General features: G+C 37.4%; 2 protein-coding genes across 3 annotated transcripts; both read right to left on the bottom strand.

Moving 5' to 3' along the window:
• Nucleotides 1-50: 50 nt before the first annotated feature.
• Nucleotides 51-8,427, bottom strand: LOC128208861 (sodium-dependent phosphate transport protein 2B-like). 2 transcript variants are annotated; one of them, XM_052912522.1, is made up of 8 exons: nucleotides 7,873-8,427; nucleotides 6,721-6,829; nucleotides 6,098-6,226; nucleotides 5,423-5,566; nucleotides 4,695-4,904; nucleotides 4,122-4,246; nucleotides 2,298-2,508; nucleotides 51-1,780 (listed from the first exon to the last, which is right to left on the bottom strand). In XM_052912522.1, exons 1-8 carry the CDS (start codon nucleotides 7,906-7,908, stop codon nucleotides 924-926), a joined length of 1,821 nt encoding a protein of 606 aa, XP_052768482.1. In that variant the 5' UTR covers nucleotides 7,909-8,427; the 3' UTR covers nucleotides 51-923. The 2 variants fall into 2 exon arrangements, with proteins under 2 accessions (XP_052768482.1, XP_052768483.1); XM_052912523.1 differs by having other exon boundaries at nucleotides 55-1,780; nucleotides 4,695-4,886; nucleotides 7,873-8,241.
• Nucleotides 8,428-10,559: 2,132 nt separating this feature from the next.
• Nucleotides 10,560-19,569, bottom strand: LOC128207434 (sodium-dependent phosphate transport protein 2B-like). Its single transcript, XM_052910345.1, has 9 exons — nucleotides 19,390-19,569; nucleotides 18,985-19,035; nucleotides 17,486-17,600; nucleotides 16,142-16,273; nucleotides 15,553-15,696; nucleotides 14,777-14,968; nucleotides 14,110-14,228; nucleotides 12,446-12,629; nucleotides 10,560-12,171 (listed from the first exon to the last, which is right to left on the bottom strand). The coding sequence occupies exons 1-9, from the start codon at nucleotides 19,483-19,485 to the stop codon at nucleotides 11,285-11,287; spliced, it is 1,920 nt and encodes a 639-aa protein (XP_052766305.1). The 5' UTR covers nucleotides 19,486-19,569; the 3' UTR covers nucleotides 10,560-11,284.
• Nucleotides 19,570-23,093: the final 3,524 nt, after the last annotated feature.

Below are 23,093 nucleotides of genomic sequence, written 5' to 3'. Positions count from 1 at the left end.
AGTCCACGATTTTGAAAACTAACGCTTTTAAACCAAAAAGGTAAATGCTGGTCATTTTAAGGGTCTCAGTCATGTTTGATCGTGGGCAGTCAAATTAATAACTAATGAGTTATGGCTCTGTTACATTTAAAATTAGTAGGTTTTATAATGTGCAGACAATAACTTAAATAATGATTTCCAATCATGATAAACATTGTGAAAGCATTTGAAGTCACATTTTCAAGGTCAAGTTTGATAACCAGATGAAACGCTCCAGAAAACCAGTGCCTTTTACATGAAAATAAGTTTGTTTAATTCTTGTGCAGACAATATATAATATAATTTATAGTATATACTATTACCCAATCGCAACGGTTTTTATGGGCATAATGTCTCAGTTTATAAGCTCAATTTCGAGATAACTCACCAGAATAATGCCCATTTTACAATAAAGCAGACTAATATCTCGTGCTGACTAGAACCAATTTTCTTGAAACTTGGCGACGATGATTTGGCCCAGTTTGCTCGTGAGATGAATTGCTCCCAGAAACACCACAATATTGCCTTATTAAAAAAAATACAGATGATTTAATGCTTGTCAGACAAAAACTTAAGTATCATCATCCATTCATAATGAAACTTAGTGACAGTGTTCGAGCTCACAATGCACAATGAACAGGTCAAGGTCGATTATCCAACGAATTGCCTCAGGAACACCTGAATTATGCCCCTTATACACTGTAATTCATGTACACATTACTGGCGTATTTCTTTATCTGGTATACAAATCAGACAAAGTTCTAAATTTTCAACACAATTTGAGCTATTACACAAAAAGTGGTATTATATGCTGGGCGCTCCAAACAGCATACAATTCCGTGGAATTCTTTCTTATTTCGTGTATTAAACTTAGAATTCACCAAAAATGAATATACATGAAGCCTTTACAAGTTTTCTTCCCGTTTCGCTTGCAATTCTTCTGTTTCTTTCTTTTTACAACAGCATGTAAACTTGGAAGCTATTTTCTCGAACATTCGATCACAAGGTTCCAATGAACGCATACATTCTGGCAAAAAATCCCAGCTTCTTAGTATTTTCGGCAAAACGGTCGGCTTCCTTGACTGTAAGCCGTTTATAACGATGACCATTAACACGACTGTTGCCACCGGAACCGCAACGCAGACGAGCGCAACCCAACTTGCAGACGACAATCCGAACACGGCAGACGGGAGAGCAACAAACATACCTATCATGTAGACTGCAACAAACCAGCGATATTTCGCGGTAGTGTTGCCAAGAAACTTCGCCATTTTTATCGGTGTTCTCATGAATGGTAGTGGGTAAAATATAAGCGTTCCAGAAACATTGAAGAACACGTGACACAATGCGACCTGGAATGCAATCGGCATGTCAGACGAACTTTGTGACAGCGCAATGATCACTGCGGTGAACGTGGTACCGAGGTTAGCACCGAGTGTTAACGCGTACATCCTCTCAAGGGATAAAATTCCGATTCCTACAAGTGGCGTCAAGGCAGACGTGAACACTGAGCTGGATTGAATCACCATGGTAACGCCCGTTCCTATGGCAATCGCGACGTATCCGGTGAAGAACGACAAGCGCCCAGGAAAATCTGCGTTGATGAAGCGCTTGAGGAGTTTTAAAATTGGGCCACGTAACGCAGAATAAAGCGTCCGGACGAGTGTGAAGAAGCACGCAGAGAGAAGAACGAGTGTCAAAACGAGTAGAACCACGCCCACTGTCGTGTCAGACCACGTGACTGATCTGAACAAGAACTGACCTGCGGGGTAGAAAATGATACATACTCGTCAGAAAGGTTATTGCAACACACTTCAGTCTAGTTTTTAGTTAATTTAGAACTTAGAACTTAAACTATGTGATCACATGACATAACCGATGCATTCAAAAATCATAACATTTAGTTGTATACAATATTGTGTTTGTAGTGTTTGTTTGTTTTCGTTCATATCAGAACGATAACCAGAGCAGAGCCGTGCAATAAGTAGCACGCGTATATATTACAACGCTATTCACTTATATGCACGACATTTATTGAACACTGGAATTAACAGTATGGTCAAGAACAGTTACTTTATCCAATTCACTCATAAATTAAAGTATATAGGCCAAAGAGTACATGTGAGTTATCCGAGCATCTGACATGCGAGCAGGGGATCCTGGGTTCGATACCCGGATCCGCACTCATTTATACACTTAATTAAGAAATAACTACAAATTGAATATAAAAAATACATCAATATATTTAATAACGATCATCATTGCTCTAGTATCCATACATGGTTTCAAGCAAGGCTGCGTTTCGATGGCCCCAGACTTGTTCACCGCAATTGTTGAACCGCTAACGTTGCCCCAAGACGAATCACTTATACTACTGTTGTCCGGTCTTAAATAACGAGCAGACGACATTTTGCAGCAACGCTTGATTATACTTTTGTGGTAGGCGTCGTCATTCCCTTTTGCTATTTCTTCCAACAACTTTTTGTCAACCTAAACAAACACAATCTGATATTTGCAATTACAGACAACTTATATAATTTTATGCTTGCCTTCTAATAGACCCGATGCTGACAAGTTAGTTAGAATTGAATAAGAAGTAAGCTACAGCTACATACTGTAAAATAATGCAATCAATACAGTATTATTTTAAAACATTATTCAAAACTTGATCCTGGGTTGGTCTTATGCACCAGTCAATTGTAACCACGCCCCCCCCCCCCTCAGGTCCGGGGGTATACAGGTGAAATGGGCCGTGTTTTTTTACCGTCCAGGTGGTCTCGCAGTGCCGGGTTTATGCGGTGGTTTTGTCTTCACGCCAAATATAGCAGGGACGTGGGTCTTACCTAGGGCCCCTGGGGTGCGGAGGCATTTGGTGGGGATTTTACCCCGTCAGTTCGTCTCCGCAGGGCGGGGATTTTACCTGGACTTGGCTGGACAGAAAGTCAAAGTCCCCGTTATTCCCCGGACCTGGGGGTGGGGCGTGGTTACAACTGACTTGTGCATTATATTGATAATTATGTTTTTCTTTATAAACGATGACATTTCACCTCCTTTCAGCAATAGTTCTATTTTGTAATTAGGCTCGACCCTTTTGGCCACCATCGTCGAAATCAGACTGTTAAGCTCACTTTAGCCGCCATAGACTAACTTTACATGTACCTCGCTGGATGTACTATCATGTATTCTATAAAACACTTTCTTGTGTATACTCGGTCACATCCATGCTACGAGCTCTGTACGAGTAGGTTTTCAGTCGAAATTTTGCAAAAAGCACGGATTCTGTACGTTGAGTTTTGCGGGCATGGTACGGATTTTTTTAACTCGTACAGGACTCGGGGACGGAATATGTTTCGCCGGGCTCACGAATTCTCGACGAGCTCGTATTAATTTTCAGAGTCTGAAGCAGCATGCAAGGGTCCCGGTACAGATTGTACGGGCATCGCATGATGTCCGTGCGGTTATGGAACACCGTGAGGCCCATAAGAGCTTGCCGGTGCTCGCACGACTATTGCAGGGGAGACGAACGTTTAACGTTTAACGTATGACGTTACTACGGACACCGAGCGGGGACCTTGAGATGTCCGCACGGGACCCGCAGGGCATACGTCCGCCTTTCGGGCTCCGTATGACATCCGTGATTATTGAAGGTGGAATAAAACCAGGAATGTCTTTTGAGTTTCCGAAAGAACTGTCGAGGCATGGTGCAGGATCCGCAGCGTCTCAGACTGATGAACTTGCGGATCGCTTTTGTTCAAGCTCGAGGGCAGTAAGACATGATACTCATAGCTCAAATTCCGACAAGGTTTAAATGAGATTTTTTTAGATATCGCCGAACTGGTTTATTTCTGTCGTACGGACACCGTACGGGCACTATACGAGCGCTAAACGAACACAAGTACACCGTACGAGGTACGTTCGAGCTCCTTGCGAGCTCCGCATATATTGTTTGCGATGTCCACGTTACAGCTATCCTAAGATTGCATTCTCCAAAAGATCGTGTGGGGCCCGAAGGCATGTGACCAGACGTTCAGATTGCACGGAGACCGTACGGACTTTACAAGTTTGTGGAATCGTACAGATATGTGATCATTTTCTTCACCTACCCTGATAATGAGCTTGGTGAATGGAGTTGTTATGGCCTTCAAAAACTGCTGTCGTCTCCTTTTCTCGCCGTTTTCCGGGAACGACATGGCACCGACAACCGCCTTAGACAAATGGTACAGGTAACCTGGAAGTATATGGTCATAGTTTTATGATCTGCACCTCCGTTTAGTGATCGCCTTAATGAAATCAGAATCATTGTTATCCACAAAGAGTAACTACATGTATATCCGAGAAATATTGAAACACGGAACTAAATATCACTGCATGTTTCTCCGGCGTCTTCGGCAAAGGCAAACCATCACTTTGTCTTAGAAACCATTAAAGGTCTTCATATGACGCTTTAGGCCTGGTACATATTTTACAATGATCATGCGCATGTGATATGAAACAAGCTAAAGTATATTTTAAATCAACTGAAGAAAAGGATGGATTTTATCAACCGGCAATTGTTTGTGCAATGTACCATTACAACTTTCCGTTGTAATTGCTAAACTGTATTTGTTACTGTAAACTCGTTGAAAAAAACACAAAATGGACCAGGGTAAATAAAAAAAGTGTAGAAACATGGTCACCAGTTGCCGCCTCTAAAGGTAGCAGCACACAGACGGCAACCCAGTTGAACATGTCATGGACGGTGGCCCCCGCGAACGCGCGCCGGAAGTGGTCCCTGTTGCCCAGCTGTCCGAGGGAGACCAGCGTGTTTGTGATCGACGTTCCTATGTTAGCACCCATGACAATTGGTATCGCGTCACGAACGCTACAAACTGAAATGTGGACCAGACCTACATGATGAGGTAAGAAATTATTTCATGACGCGTGTCAGTGTATGGTCTCTTGTTTAGAACCACCCATGACATGTTAACCACAACAATACATGTTTCCCACCACAGATATGTTTATTACATTACAGTCAGACCTGAATTAGATGCCCACCTTTAGGAAAAGGTCAAAGTGGCTGCTCAATACAGGTGGCCGCCTAATCCAGGTGGGGAATTTCCGCCACTTTAGCTTTGTTTAAACTGAGGGCGATTAAATATCTTAATAACCACGAAACCAAGTTTAAATACAACTGTAGATAAAATAACTTCATTCCAAAATTATAAATAGTATGCAGTAGATAAATGTTTATACATACATGTATGCAATTAATATTTGTAAACATAAAATACAATTTAAAATACTAAAATAACTAAATGTATTTAGGTCAATATCTCAAACACCTTCCACAAGTTGTCGAGCGAAATTTGTAAGAAAATATTTTTTTATATTTTTTATATGTATGTATACGTTATTTTCATACCTTTGGCTACAACAAGGCTGATAGCGATGCCATTAGTCGTAGAAGAAGATTGAAGAAGCACGGTTGCTAGGACACCGAGCATGAGGCCCGCCACAGGGTTTGACAGAATTGCGCTATTTTGGAACACCGAACCAGCGGTCTTCCCTAAAAACGGATGTTAATTCATATGAAAATTAAGCATAATTACCGCACACTTGTGACATTGCCGACATTTTGTATAATGATGATTATAAAGGGTAGATGGGAAGGGTGCGTGGTGATACAGAATCCATTTGAAAAGTAAAATCCACTCAGAACTCATTTATATTTAACAAATATTTATTTTCATTGTAAACTGGTTTGAATATGCTTTATAGAAGGTTCATATTTAAAATTATAGTATATTATAGATTTCTATATTCAATGTTTCGAAAATTGATCGGAAATCGAAGTGAACCCCAGTTTTGGAGAAATATCACCCGCACCGGATGGAATTGTAAAATAAATATATCAAACGTCAAATCTTAAAAACTCTAAATTAACGATGCAATGGGCAAAATTTCTAACAAATGTTCAATGAATCAGCTAGCTAAATGAGCACGTATATGCTAAGGACACATACTTCTTTAACTTTTAATAAATCACACGAAAATATAATATTTCTTCAACAAATCCTTAGAACTGCATTTTCCTTACCACCAATAAGTCTGAAGGAGTTTGAAAGCAGGTCTAGAGAACAGACGAAAAAATACAGGCAGCCTAGCAACAGAGCGGTCTTCGTGATGCCTAGCAACACACGTGCGCATCGCTGTCCCGACGTCAGTTCTTTAATAAAGGAATGAAAAGATGGAGATTGAGATATACAGATCCATGCAAAAATACACTTGATCTCACAAGTAAGAAATCACAGATGAAAAGCTTGTAACACAGGAGCAGGGTCATTTGCAGAGGCGAATCCAGATTTGACGTAAGAGGGGGCTTAACTGGGGGACGCAACTGTAAGTGCGCCCTTCTCTCCCCTAACAATTTTAAATTCTATATGAATATTTTTGTGTAATGTATGCATATACTGTCTACCATATTTTCATGAAAAAAATCACTAGGGAAATCAGGGATTCGGGGCTCCCCTGAAACCGCTAGAGACTTGCAACCATCTCACTGTGCCCATAGTGTGGACATGCTGTACTAACTTACCGTGTAAACACATAATTCTCATTTCTAGTTTACAAATGTCTTGGAAAATAAGTCAAATCACACTTTTACAGGGCTGGGAGGAGTAAATTATAAATTAACAAATACGTACAAAACCACGGACCTACCCGACCATTTGGTGTATTGGAGATTCACTTCCGGTAGTGCCCAGGGATCGTCTTCCTCCGCCTCTTCCGCTTTGATGGCGTCATTGTGCACAGAGCAGGGGTGTTCTTTCTTTTTACACGTTAAGTGCACAATTTAAAAGCTACCGTCAATACATTTAAGTTCATGTAGGACGCTGTTTACGTACAAATGATAAGCTTTGATGAATTATAATTGTGCGGTAAGGTTTACAGATAATTAATTTGTTATTAATGCAATTATAATTATTGTTTTAAAGCTGCACTCTCACAGATTTACCTTCTTTTTTTAACTTTTTTATTTTTGTCTTGGAATGAGCAAATCGTGCGTAAATATCGGCAACACATTGACTTTTTTATTTCCTCAACTGTATGTTCTTTTTTAAAGCTGCACTCTCACAGATTTACCTTTTTACAACTTTTAAAAAAAAAATTGTTTGGAAAGAGGTATTTTTTGCGTAAATATCTGCAAACCAGTGTTAAAAGACTGCTGACAAAAGATCAGATCGCAGATTTATATATTTCCGTACGAAAATTAATGTTTTATGGCTAAAAGCGTTATTAACGGTTTAAGAAAAATGCATAAAACATCAATTTTTGAACTTAATTATAAAAATCTGCGATCTAAATTTTGTCAGCAGTCTTATATGTCTGGTTTACATGCATTTTCGCATAAATTGGCTAGTTCCATGACAAAAAAATAAAAATAAACTTGTCAAAACGGTAAATCTGTGAGAGTGCAGCTTTAATGCGTAATTAATATCATGTAACAACTGTATAATAATGTTCGTGGTGTCTGCTTTTGAGCAATCGAATCTACAATTAATGCAACGTATTTTGTACATTCAAACTTGAAAGACAACATATTAACAACAACAACTTTAGCGTTCATTGCATTGGCGATATCACATCGCAACAACATGAGAAAGCAGACGGTAAAATATATCATACATGTATATAGTTATGAAATGTAATAATGTAAAATCTCTGCAGGGACAGTGAAAATATAGTTATCATACATAATAAAATGCATACTAAAATAAAGAGAACTTAGGACCTATATAAAAGTTCATCAAATATATTCAATAAAAATGCTGTTTGAAACGTTTATCGTAACATAAATTAGATATAACATACATCTGTTTGATCCAATTCGAGTTTTGTTTCTTGCATATTGTAAGCCGTCTTCACGTTTTCTATCCATTAGATGTTAACAACCTCTTTACAACAACAAACATCGGTCTTGAATACATTTGCGAGGGCTGATCAAGAAGTTAACATACTTTTTACATATTTATTTTATTTAGTTTAATTTGAACAAAACTTGCCAGGGATGTTTCTCTTCATATGCAAGATTTCATTTTGTTACCCTGACCTTGCATCGGAAAATTATGTGGCCTACCTCAAAATAAGGTCAACTGATGATGGAATACTTATGACGACGAGAAAAAATAAACACTGCTGAATCTTTAAAACTGACTATTTTGTGTTCTTACTTTCCAATAAAAAGACTATGGTTTAATTAAAACCTACACAACATTATTATATAAACTGTTATATTACATTAAACAGATTTGGATAATTTCTACCTAGCAAAGCTACATATTGCCTATATTTAGTCTATAGAGAAATAAGATTTTGTTAGAAAAAATGCAAAACTGGATTTCAAAAAGACGTCATTAATGTTTCTAAGCATCGAACCATATTTTGATAATTTGTTAATTGAAGATTTTCGTTTATGTATTAATGCCCTCCTGCCACACGGGACAAATTATGGAAGATGTATAATGATTAATTTACATGTTTATGCCTTAAAACCCCCAAAAACGCATATCGATGGGGTGAATGCCAAAAGGTTGTAAGTGACATTAAATAAAAAAGAAGATAGCACCTTTTCGCTTTCACCTCTCGATATGGTGTGCGCACGGACAAGAGATCAGCGCAATTACGTAAAACAGCATGAGTTGTGTAATTCACAATTTGACACATGAATGAGAATGTTTCAATAGGCTTTAACTTTCTAATATTTCTTGCGACTTAAGATAAAGTTCCCTTTTTCATAATTTACGTGCGAACTGTTAAAATGATACTAAGTTCTCCATAATTCTATTCACAATATTAAATACTTTGCTAAACAGGAAATATTTCCGGTGGCGCCATTAACGTCATTTTAAAGGATTAAACCTGCAAGCCTGACAGCCTGACGTTACGTGTCAGAATTTTGATGGTCATTTCGATGTAAATCCTGCCCAAATAATTAAGTATACGTCATCAAATTTATGATTTATTAACGTATTAAGTCTATGTACGAACTTCTTCAGCAACCCTCGTATAACTTATGTTGACACTCGTCATAACAAACATGGCCGATTAATCATGTTAAGAGCATGTCCAAGCAAACCAATTGTTAATTTTATGTTGTTATTATTTTTTCCCTATAATTGCATAAACATGCCCACAAATATGAAGGTGTACATGGTACACTAATTGCATTAGCCACATAAGGAGAATTTGTATGTTGTATTCAAAGATTATGGCTGAAAACAATGTTTGAATAGTAATAAAGATATACGTACACAATGTCTTAATCGTTAACACTCAATGCACTCTGTTACAGAAAAATGTTAATCAACTATCAACTTATATATGAATTCATGTACGAGCTGTGACTTTGATTTGCTAGAGTGAATTTGAAAGAACTAAGTACACAATTAATGTTTGAAGTGTCGCGAAAATGACATTATGATACGTCCCATGCAGATTAATTACTCAGTGTCATTGCCGCACACATTATAAGCCCCGTTTATATAACCAGATTTTTCCCTGAGGCAACTATGTGCATGTTACCCAAAATTACCCTCTGAGAACTTCTACCCACGGGCACTTATTTACCCCATGTCTGGATGTCTGGCAAGTTTGCCCCGCGGGTATTTCATATCGTATAATCGTAAAATCTGATTTGAACTCGGGGATAATTCGATTTTCGCAGTTTAGTTCTTTATAATATTACATTTTTCGTCGAAATTCCTCGGCAATATGATACTAAAAAGGCGGCTGACATGTTTGAATACAATGTTAATTACGTCTGGTTTAACTGTTCCTGTTTCGGCATTCGGCTACTTGGTCCCATTTGAGGTTCGTTTTCAAGTGCTTTACCTGTATGCTTTTCAATATGCAATATGTTTAAATCTTTCGCACTCCATTCAGGTTAAACACTGAACTTTTAAATTTTATGACGTTCATCAAAATTGTGTTTAATGTCGAAATGTCGTTTGTTGCCCAAACACGACATTCAAACTTAATGATTTCTGAAGAAAGTAAATGTTGAGTGTCCCTCGTCGAACCAGCACGACATTCATCTGTTTAATGTCAAATGTCGTTTATCAAGCCAGAACGACATTCAAACTTTTAATTTATTTCTGAAGAAATTGCATGTCGAATGTCATTTGTCGATGTGCCAGTAAGGCATTCATTCATTGAATATTGAATGTCGTTTGTTCCGTCAGAATGTCTTACCAGACATGTTCATAAGAAGTTTGGTTTAGTGGGTGCGGCATATTTTTTTTGAATGTCATTTTTCGCTTGTCACGCCAGCACGACATTCATTGTTTTAATATCGAATGACTTTTGTTGTTCCAGCTTTAATTTCAAACAAACACCATTCAAGGAACAATATTGGCAAAAGCTTTTTCTTTTGTCTGTATATTTAAGCAAACACTCTCTATACATGTGCTTTCTACCACGCGTACTAGGTATGGAATAATGCTATATATACATGTACATGTATCATATTCAAAATGATTTTTTTTTTACAAAATTCACAATGATCTTATATACACACTTTATTCACAATTATTATGTAAAAATATATAAATTATTTACAACATGTATGGCAAGAATATAAATGTACAACAATGGAACAGAAATATGTTAAAATATGAAAAATCACAGATCTTTAAAATTTAATTGAGCAAGACCGGCTTGTCAACAACATGATTCTGTGGTTATTGTCAGCTTACCACATTAAAGGGACTAGACACCAGATGGTAAAAAAATCGGCAAATATAGTATATACTCAAATTAAACCTAAATTTGTCAAGGAGAGCGCGTAGGAGGCCACTAATTAATCATTTTACATGATTAAAATAAAACACACAACACTCATTTTGCTATCTCATCTGAGTTTCACCGTGTTATAAAAGCGCAAAATGGTTCCCAGTTTAAATCATATCTGTTTATGAGTACAGATAAATATAGCGACTCTATTTTTAAACTTACTGGGATTTACGCAGTAGACATTCACAGTAAATTAAAAATTGGAAAAATGCGCAAAAACTGCGAAAGATGCATGTGTCGAAACTTCGAAAGCGATGTGATCCACCAGTAAGTAAAATTCAATGCGCTGTACACAACGATGTCAATTTAATATGAAGTTTTTGACAATGTTTTTTTCTTGCAATTGTTTCATCTGGTGTCTAGTCCCTTTAACAAATGTCGAACATGAAAGACACCTATAACGGAATGAGTTTGATTAGTTGCATTTTTCTAGTTACAAATTGGTCGAGTCCATTGGTGACTTAATTACTTCGCTCGAGTTTTTGTTTGCTTCTTGCTTACAACAGGCTCTACAGCAAGGCAGGAATCTGACAACCTTCTGAATGACACGGTCAGCAGGTTCCAGCGAACGAAGCCATTTGGGCAAGAATTTCCAATCTCTGAGAACAACTGGTAAGCATCCAGGGGCTTTATTCTGTATAACCTTTATTACCCCTATTATAATAAACAAAAGTAGTAGAGGTCCGAAAACAGCCGCCATTGCTATCCAGCTCACCACTGAGAGTCCAAAAACTGCAGCTGGTAAAATGAAGAACACAAGGATTAGATATACCACAGCAAACCAGCGGTATTTGGCGGTTTGGTTGCCAAGGAACTTGGCCATCGCGATTGGAAACCGTGATTTTGGGATTGGGAAGAACATGAGTATACCCGAAAGGTTGAAAAATAGATGGCAAAATGAAATTTGAAGAGCGTTTTCAATATCGTCTGCGCTTTGTGCGAGGGCAGCCAAAATGGCGGTAGTTGTAGTTCCAATATTGGCACCAAGGGTAAGCGGATACATTCGCTCAATTTCGATAACACCGATTCCAACCAATGGCGTTAGCGCTGAGGTAAAAACGGAACTTGATTGGACGAGAATTGTAAGTCCTGTGCCAATCAGAATCGCAAGATATCCTGTAAAATACCCCATGACTCCGGGGAAATCGGCGTTCACGAATTTCTTGATGATCAAAGCGACTTTACCCTGCAGGAGCGAGTTAAGCGTCTTGACGATGCCGATGAGACACGCACAGAGGATGACAAGCGCTATCACGAGAAGAATGATTCCAATGGTCGTCTCACTCAGGGTATTGGATGCGCTTTCGAATAGGAAATTACCTGAAAATGACATTGACCGCATTTTTGTGAGGTAACGGTTGCTGATAAAAAAATTTAAAAAGGTTATAGGAGGGCTTAGACTTGCTTTAATTTAACGGAAACCGCGAATGATGTTTATAATAGTTAGTCAAATCAAATTACATTTCTGGTCGGACATCAAAACTGGTTTCTACAACACATAAAAACTTGAATGTGTCTAATATCAAATAAAGGTCACTTTACAACTAGGTTGATTTTTTTTATAAACTTAAAAAAACAACGCCAAACGACTTACATTTCTCTTCACAGACTTTCTCCTCGGCGGTGTAGTTGAAATACCAGGAAGCCGTGGTGTTGTAGTCAGCTGAGGAGTTCCACAGGGTAACAGACCGGGTTCCCGACCTACAGCAGTGTTTAATCATTGTTGCGTTAGCTGTCTCACGACCGTGGGCGATGTCTTCAATTACTTTCTTGTCCACCTGAAGGAAAGACGGCGTGTTGTTTATGTTTCTAATTCACAGAGGTCTGCCCGCGCCCTATAATGGCTGCATTATATAATTAATTTTTGAAGTCAATGGAAGAATTTTACCCCAACGGTTGACGGGATATTCGCCAAAGGAGTCATTTTGTACCCATAATGCCACGAAACCTGCGATAAATGACATCTAGAATGGTCACACAGCGTTGAGAATGGACGGGATATTGCCTTGTTTAAGAGACTTCTTAAATATTTTCTTTAACCATTGCGTCATTAGTTGTTTTTAAGAGGTTTATTGAGCGGTTCAATCATGCACGGTTGCTCATAGAGACAGTCGCGTCATACTAGTAACTAAGAAATTTGTTATTTTCTATTTGTGTTTATCGGGAGGCAGTCTTATCCCGTGTTAAGGAGCGAAGACGCAAAGGCAAAGGAGCGAAGTACAAGGGCGAAGGAGTGAAGTACAAATGCGTAGGAGCGAAGACGCGAAGGCAAAGGAGCGAAGTACAAATTCGAAGGAGCAAAGGCGCAAAGGCGAAGGAGCGTTGAACAAAGACACAGGAGCGAAGTACAAAGGCAATGAGCAAAGATACGAAGGTGAAAGAGCGAAGTACAAAGGCGAAGGAGGTAGGACACGAAGGCGAATGAGCTAAGTACAAAGGCGAAGGAGCGAAAGTACAAAGGCGAAGGAGCGAAAATTTAAAGGCGAAGGAGCGAAGACACGAAGGCGAAGGAGCGAAAAAATGAAGGCGATGGAGCGGAGTACAGAGGCATAGGAGCGAAGACACGAAGGCGATTGAGCGAAGTACAGAGGCGAAGGAGCAAAAGTACAAAGGCGAAGGAGCGAAAGTACAAATACGAGAGCTAAGACACGAAGACGATGGAGCGAAGACACGAAGGCTAAGGAGCGAAGGAGTGAAACACACAGGCGAAGGAGCGAAGACACGAATGCTAAGGAGCGAAGGAGTGAAGCACACATGCGAAGGAGAGAAGACACGAAGGCTAAGGAGCGAAGGAGCGAAACAGACAGGCGAAGGAGAGAAGACACGAAGGCTAAGGAGCGAAGGAGCGAAACAGACAGGCGAAGGAGAGAAGACACGAAGGCTAAGGAGCGAAGGAGCGAAGCACACAGGCGATGGAGAGAAGGCACGAAGGCTAAGGAGCGAAGGAGCGAAGCACACAGGCAATGGAGAGAAGACACGAAGGCTAAAGAGCGAATGAGCGAAGCACACAGGCAAAGGAGAGAAGACACGAAGGGTAAGGAGCGAAGGAGCGAAGTACACAGGCGAAGGAGAGAAGACACGAAGGCGATGTAGCGAGGTACAAAGGCGAAAGAGCGAAGGGGCGAATGCGAAGGAGCGACGGGACGAAGGCGAAGGATCGAAGACACGAAAACGAAGACGCGAAAGTACAAAGGCGAAGGATCGATGGGACGAAGTCTAAGGAGCGAAGTTATATGATGAGAAACCTTCAAGGCTCACCTGAACGACGAGTTTGGTGAAAGGATGGGTGAGTTTCTTGAGGAACTCTCTGTCCGCTCCTTCGTTCGTTGACAGATGCATGCTGCGCACAATCGCGTCACTCAAATGAAACAAGTACGCTGAAATATACAGTAAAGATGATTTTACATCCAACTCCATTTCACTTAAACTGTAGATATAAAAAAAACTCCCCTTTGCCGAAACTAATAAATCAGGGCATCGTTTTAATCAAGTTCGAAAAGCCTAACTGAAGCCGTTCGATCATAAATTTCCAGATTGGCGCAATCTGCGTTTCAATAAAAAAATATCGTAAGTACATTTATAGCATGAATTCTGCCTGTAACTGAACGGGTGCCCCAGACGATCAATCTTAAGCTGAGTAATGTTTACAACTTAGAAGTCTTTATTGAAGTAGCTAGGGTCCTTGTATCTGGACAGTAATGGTTCAAAATTGAACTTGGGTCGTATTTAGATGCCAATTTAGAGCATAACAATAACTAACAACGTGTTACAGAAACCAAATCCGTGATAAATGTTCACGTGAATCACCAACAAATTACGAATTTATAAAATATACTTTTAAGTGTTTTGTTTTTCCTTAAAAACTTTCACCTTGGAGCTCAGGGCATCGTCCTTATTTTAATGATTAAAGGCATATGGAACTTACAAGTGGCAGCTTCAAGCGGCAGTAGTACCAATACGGTGAGCCAGTTGAACATGTCGTGGACGGTGGCTCCCGCGAATGCGCGCCGGAAGTCGCCCTTGTTGGTGATCTGGCCGATGGACACGATCGTGTTGGTAACTGAGGTACCGATGTTAGCTCCCATCACCATAGGAATGGCGTTCCGTACCGGTATGACTGAAATGAGTATATTCAGTGTGTGTATACCACGTGATAAATTTATTCACCAGTTTAAATGGAACATAGCGCAGTCTACACCGCTTACGGAGCCCCGCCTTCTGTATTTTACTAGAGTTTGATTGAGAGTTTAGTTTCTTAAAACACTTCGACAAACCTTTTTACAATACGGCCGTCTGACAGAGCACTGTCAAAACATTATTTTGGAAACAGGTTTGTCGAAGTGTTTAATGATTAATCACCTTTTCAAACTTCGGAAATAAAACGAAGGCGAGGCTCTTTAAGTGGCATAGACTGCCCTTTGTTTTATTTAAAATTGTGTAACAGTACTTAAAAGAAAAGTTATCTTTGATTTAAGTCTTTATTTTAAGGAAAATGTTGCCTTCCGACGTAGCATATATGACGTAATTTATCACGTAGTATACGCACACTGATATTTCATTTTTATAAAGCGAATTTAAGGAAAAGAAACCCGCAAACGTACTAAAAAGCAAACATGATTCAATGGGAGTTTAATTTGAACCAAACTCTATGAATGTCAACAAATATAGCAACTTTTCCTTGGCCAGATGAATTTCACTTACTTTTCGCAGCCACCATGCTAACAACGATGGAAGTAGTCGTCGACGAGGATTGGAAGAGAACCGTTGCTAGGATACCAATCATGAGGCCCGTAACGGGGTTGGAAAGTAGTTCGCTTTGTTTGAATATCTCACCCGCGGCTCTTCCTGTAATCATTGGAAATATATATACAGTCGAACCCCGTTTTCTCGAACTTGGCTCGAATTTCTCATTGGCTCGAACTGGATAGAAAGGACCGATTTCTTTATACTGAGGGTAAGCATTCCAGCTTGGGTCGAAGTTTCCGAGGCTCGAGGTATTTTCGCCGGCCCCTGGAGTTCGAGCCAACGGGGTTTGAGTGTAATAAAGACAAGTGATCAAATGCAAGCGAAATTGTTAAAACGATCGCCAAATTGAATGATCAATAATTTTTTTTGAACATTTATCTCTCATTTTATAGTTTATATTTGCTTGAATTATTATTAAATCAAATTTCTAGTTAAAAAGTAGAGTACTGACAATTATCTCTATCTCTTACAAGTGACTGATATACGTTTTTCCGACAGTCACAAAAAAACAAGCTTAAAATAAACAAATATAAAAGGGTCCCACCTCCGATGAGTTTGAAAGCATTGCTAAGAAAGTCGAGTGAGCAGATGAACAAGTATAAGAGGCCCGTCAGCACGACCAGCTTGCCGAAATAGTCCCACGTGACACGCTTAACCTTCCCACATGTCGTCAACTCTGTAAGGGGAAATCCATAAAATAATGTTTTAAAACAAAGGTCAACACATAAAATTATTTAGCTGTTTTCATAGTTGCTGGGCTTTACCGTCAAACAACACGACGATATTTTATGGTATTATACTATAATTAGTCTTGAGAATCGGCTCCAATTTTACTATCGATAGTTTCCACTCAAGAAACTGATTATCGATAGTACAATCGTTTTTTTTTTGCATATACATTATGTCTATGATTGAAGTTATTAAGTGCTGTTGTATAAAAAAAAATAGTTTATGTTCTTGCTCATTGTGGCTTTCATCAGCCATTTGTTAAATATAACATCTGAACACTTACTTTTTTTTTTTTCATTATTTAAAAAAAAAATCGTTGCTCGATTTTAACCAGATACAATCGACTGTCGACGATTTTAGGCCCAACCAATCCATTTTCGATTATAATCGATCATCGGAACATCACCGACTATAATTCCTCGCCAGAAGGTAATGTGTTCTAGCTCCACCAGAAGATCTCAAAAAGGACATCAGCACTGGCCCAAATTTCACAAAATTTCTTAAGCGTTTATATATTAAAGTAGCTTATTTCATTCATCCAAATCTGCTACTTAATATTATTTTACTAAACAATAAATGGTTTATTGTGATTAATATCATAAAGATAACTTCCTTATTAACGTCCGAAAACCATGTTAACATCACAAAAATTATACCAAAAACAAAAACCATGAGCTTAGGCCTAAAAAATAAATTGTTTGGTTAGGGTTACATCCTTTTCAAAAATAGGTAGGGTAGGTAGGTTTTTTATTTTATTTTTATTATTTTTTTTATTAGGATTTATATAAGAATGTCATTTTCATCATTGGAGAATGGTGTTAAAATATTCTTCTATATAAGCATTTAAGGTTTTAACCTACATATTGAAAAGCAATTAAAAAAAGATTATTTTTTTTTATTTAATTTTTTTTTTTATTTTTTTTTTTCAAACTGACTATAAAAATGGTAGGGTCGGCGCCTATTCCGTAGGTAGGGTCGGGAAACCCGAACCAAATGTTTTTTTTTAGGCCTTAGCTTAATCCTGTGATAAGGGACCGGGAGTATGATTGGCTTAAGATGTTTCGAGAAATTGCGGCCTGGTTTCTTCTATCCATGATTCGCCCATAACTGTTTACACACTCGAACTGAAATAAATTAGTATAAACTAGCTTGGACGTACCTCCCCAGGGGACGACCTTGACATAGACTTTGGAGATCTTCCATGGATCCTCCTCCTCCGCTTCCGGTTCCGGTTTGAGACCCCTCTGGTACCCCGGGTCATCCACTGTTACAATCTGAAGCGAAATTGGTGTACTTGGCCAGCGGAACAACAAAACAAACTTATTGGAGGCATTCTCATTCATCAGAGGTTTGATAATGATAAATCTAAATGATAAATGTGGTACGCACAGCATCATCACTCGGGTGTACGAGAATGCATTGGAGGAGGGTCAGTGTGTTTTTTCCGGCAACAATCCGACAGGGCCTAAAAAAAATACATTTGGTTCGGGTTTCCCGACCCTACCTACGGAATAGGCGCCGACCCTACCATTTTTATAGTCAGTTTGACAAAAAAAAAATAAAAAATAAAAAAAAAAAAAATAAATAAAAAAAAAATAATAAAAAAAAATCTTTTTTAATTGCTTTTCAATGTGTAGTTTAAAACCTTAAATGCTTATATAGACGATAACTTTAACACCATTCTCCAATGATGAAAATGACATTCTTATATAAATCCTAATAAAAAAATAAAAATAAATAAAAAACCTACCTACCCTACCTATTTTTTAAAAGGATGTAACCCTTACCAAACAATTTATTTTTTTAGGCCCAGTCAATAAAAGAAAAAAATCTAACCCAACATGGACACTTGATAAACGCTTAAACTTGTTGACACCCGCTCATCCCTTTAACTTTTTAAATTCCGTTTTACACACATTATTGACATTAATCAGTAAGGTCTAATACTTCCGTGTGTTTTATAACCGACATTATTTTATGCATTTTATAAATATCAAAGTATTGATCCAATTTCATTATTTTTTATAAAACACGGTTTTGAATGACGACTGATAATTCTGGAAAAGAGGAAAATCACCATCTTCAGAAGCAGCAGCAGTAGAAGTAGTAGTAGTAGTAGTAGTAGTAGTAGTAGTAGTAGTAGTAGTAGTAGTAGTAGTAGTAGTAGTAGTAGTAGTAGTAGTAGTAGTAGTAGTGGCAGTGGTAGTGGTAGTGGTAGTGGTTGCGGTAGCGGTAGTGATGGTGGTGGTGGTGATGGTGGTGATAGTGGTACTGGTAGGGTGGTTGTGGTGGTATATGATAATGATGCTGACGACGACGATGACGAAGACGATAATGATGATGATGATGATGATGATGATGATGATGATGATGATGATGATGATGATGATGAGTATTAGTATTAGTGTTAGTATAATTCCTTTTTTATAAATTATTATTATCATTGTTATTAGTATTATCATTATTGTTATTTTTAATTATTATTATTATTATTATTATTATTATTATTATTATTATTATTATTATTATTATTATTATTATTATTATAAATCATAAGGGTTGATATGTTTACTGAATATAACAAATAAAGCATAATTCTGGGATTGTTTTTATTAAATACTTTATAATTATAATTTATAATTTGATAAAAACACTCACCACATCTTCTCCAGAATGCTCAATATATCCCAAATTCGTTTCTCCTTTTTTCTGAAACATTGTTAACATTATATATTCAATATTATTCATTTAAATTATCCAACTTGGAGGAATAAAAGATATCTATATATCTAACTTCTTTCTGTGTCTTTTTTCCAGTCCTTTCTCTTATTTTCGTTTATTTTTGTTTTTCTTACGTGCATACTCGGTTTATCTTTGTAAAAGATAGCGTTGACGAAGAGAATATTTAAGAATTGTATTGCCTACGTGCGACGCAAGTTTGAAATATAAACATGTTGATTTCTTTTGCTCCACATTATTATCTTCTATATTCTATAATAAGAGGAATTTTGAAGATTGAATTGAATTGAATTGATTTACGAATAAAAACCATGGAGCGCTTACCGGAGCTTCTTCATATGGTGGCGGCAGACTATCAACACTTGAACGCGTTTCATTCTCACGTGCCAATGTGGACGCTGGTTTGAAACTTAAGCTCATTATATTTCTCCTTAGATTTATTAATCCAGATAATGCTAGATTCCAGTTGTCGTCTGCAGAATCGAAACATAATCGTCTGCTTATATAGGCAAAAGACGGTAAACAAATCTTGCGCCGCTGCAAACGACATTAGTGCAATCATGAGTGTTAAACCGGGTAGCTACCCGTCCTGAGCATGCACAGACGTTATCATTGAGGTCAATGTTTATTTTCATTATTTATTTCACCTTGCCCTTTACCCGTACTCAGTGATATGCATGAGTGTTCGGTATTATAGCTGTACTGTCACAGATTGACAGTTTTGACTTCTATTTTATTTATTTTTGTCTCAGAATCAGTTGAATTTGGCATCAATGCCTTCCATTCAGTCATATAAAATAATTCACCAAAGAAACAGATTCCAATTGTTTGGAAAACTGCTGCAAACTCATTTTTCTTAAATCATGGGTAACGCTTTTAGCCATAAACATCAATTTTCGTACGTAAATAAGAAAATCTTTGATCTGATCTTTTGTCAGCAGCCTAATATAACTGGTATCCAGACATTAATACAAAAAAATTCTCACTCAAAGACAAAAAAATAAAGAGTTTATAAAACGGAAAATCTGTGAGAGTGCAGCTTTAAAAATTATCGATCAAAAATCAATAGTATTATAAAAGCACTACAAAAAACATGAACATTGTGACCAAAATCTTTGCTGCTTACAAGAACATAAGCCATGCTATTATGTTATGCAAATTTTCTTTAACTTGCGAGAACTTTGAAAAGCAACCAATCACATGGTCAATTTTTTCATGAAAAGACTCCAGCTCCATTTTGGTATTATAACGAGCTTCATTTTGAAAATCATTTTGGAATTTTAAGCCTTATACTTAAGTCAGTAGATCGAGTTATAAATAAGTGATACTAGTAAGTTTTATATGTACTGTGCGATGGATGTATTTAGGCAAGATGATTTTAACATTGAATATATATACTTTCTGACGATTTTTTGGAAAAAAAAATGTCGTGATAACACTAATATAAATGTAAACAATATTTATTTTTGTAAAGCTTGCCATATATGTTTTTATTTAAACCTGTATGGTGTAACGTTAATAATGAAATAAAAAAATATTATATTTTTTATAATAAAACTAAGGGCTAATTTAACTTTAATTATCACAATTGATAGGTAAATGAATTTAGCGATTATGATAAAAATGCTTTGAGTACTAATTGTGGCGATGACGTTTGATTTGATATTGAGAGCGGGGCTTACGTTCCTAAACAGGGAACAATATCAGATTGTTATTTCACTGCATGGTTGAGACAGTGAAATATAATTTTTATTCTATTGATAAATTTGTATAAACCAGCGAAAAGAATACAATATTTTCTTTCGATGAATATATTGTGATCTTACACTGATTTTTTTCATCCTCTATATTTCTACCGAGTGAGCTCCATGAGCTATATTTCACGAGGGAATTATAAACTTTTCGTGTTTACGAGGTGACATTTATTTCAATGTGACACTGAAGCAAACTTTATATTTTATTTATTTCATGCCTTATTTATAAAATAATAAATAAATTATTGATATTTATTTGGAAAATCGCGCCAAATTTTAGTCAAATGACTTCATGCCGGAAGTGACGTCATTGATTTTCTTCCCAGCACTGTGCGCGTTTGCGTTCGTTTCTATAGTTAAACGGGCTAAAATGAGAGAAAAAAGCATAATTTATCATTCAATAAACTACTTGTTTCAAATAGAGAATTTATCGGGGTATAATCGTTTTCTGTCAATAAACCACAGAAAACCATCAAATAATGAGATCATTTCTAAGCTGTTTGAATATTAAAAATAACGATTACATGTACACCATAAAACAACAGCACCAGGGCATATGAAACTATTTTCTATTAATTTGTTGATATATTTTTTTAAATATATTAAAATGATCTTTATAAAGGGCAAATCAATTCAATGAGTGTGCATTGACTTGCATACTGTATTATTTCGACTGTTTTCGCACTAATCCATGACATAAATAAAGCACAAAGTACAAGAAATTGAAACACTTCAATCGGACTACTTAGTTTATTTTTCGGGTGCACGTATGTTATCATTCTTAAACTGTTTCATAAACATCATATAACCTTCCCCTTAGCTGAAATGTATACCATTTCCTGGGCCATCTTTAAATTATCATGAGTGAAATGTTATCTTGAAAATGCACTGAAATGAATCATTTGAATTGATGAATAAATATTGTGATCACAAGTGAATGTTTAATCATTTATTTTTTATAATAATTGCACAATTTATAAAGAACACATACACGCGGGCACACACGGACGCAATCGCACGCACTCATGCACACACACTTTCAAGGGCGTAGCAAGCCCTCTATTCATGTGGATTCATAATAGTACTTGTGGTGTCCAGGGGCATGCCCCCTCGGAAAATAAAACAAAAAACATGGTGCTATCTGGTGCATTCTGGACATCTGAGTTGCTTTATAAGGTACTGGAAAATGGACAGTTTTAGGATTATGTAGTCAAGCGCGCATACTGCAACTTTGGCTGATTTTTTTTGTCAAAATCATATGGATTCAGCCGCGTACTCGCGTATAGGCAGCTACGCGCCTGACTTTATTGATGTAAAATGGCCATGAACTAATTATCGGACACGTGTATTAGTCTGCTCTACCATCTTTAAACGATTTAATACGCCGTTGTATGCGACGAGATTTACCCTCCAGGGCCAGCCCCTCTCCCGGGGCATATACAATAAGTCTGAAGGTGGGGTAAATTTGCCCGCCGTGGGTGATTGATGTTATTTTAACGCAACAAATAATTGCCACCAAAGACCCACCTCCTCCACCAGGGTAATTTCGATTCGTGCAGGCTTGTATAGTCTTTATTGACAAATAAGACAAAATAACAGAAAAAATGGCTAGGAGTACAAACTCATTATGTCTACAAAGTAAAACACTGTTTATGTCTGTTTACTTTTCTTTTGTTTTCAAGCTTTGCTAGGACACATTCAAATGTAGGCATGCTTTAAAACTGGAGCGCTAAACTCCCCCAAGAAAATTTAATAAAATTCCAGTCCGAAATGGTGCATTTTGCCCGTTTTCTCCCATAATGAAATAAAAAGAAAATTTGGGCAATTTAAGGATTTAAGGGTGGGGGGGGGGGGGAGCGCCGGCTGCGCCCCCTCTGGATCTGTTAGTGGTGTGAAGGTTGCATGAATGTCTGATATGAATCAACGAGATATGGGTCAATTATATAAAACTATGACCAGACACGATTTAATATCCCATTGACCTTATAGAGCCCATTAACTGACTTTATGCAGGCCCTCCGAAAGGAATGTCAATGATATTATGTGTCACTGATGATTTTGGAATGACCGATATGTGAACTGATAGTATTTGCATACAGCTGATAATAAAGAACCCGCATATTTGATAAATTGTGGGTCAAAATCATCGAGAAGAAACATGTTGACATTACCTTCGAGAATTGTTACAGTTAATGACACTCGAGAAAATGTACTTACTGTAAGTGAAAGACAAAACATAATTTATAAAATATAGTATTGTCTATATTATAAATA

The sequence above is a fragment of the Mya arenaria genome, chromosome 11 (genome assembly GCF_026914265.1).
Source record: "Mya arenaria isolate MELC-2E11 chromosome 11, ASM2691426v1".
Lineage (NCBI taxonomy): Eukaryota > Metazoa > Mollusca > Bivalvia > Myida > Myidae > Mya > Mya arenaria.
Note: the sequence above shows the minus strand (reverse complement) of the source record. Positions and strands in the feature narration are given on the sequence as shown.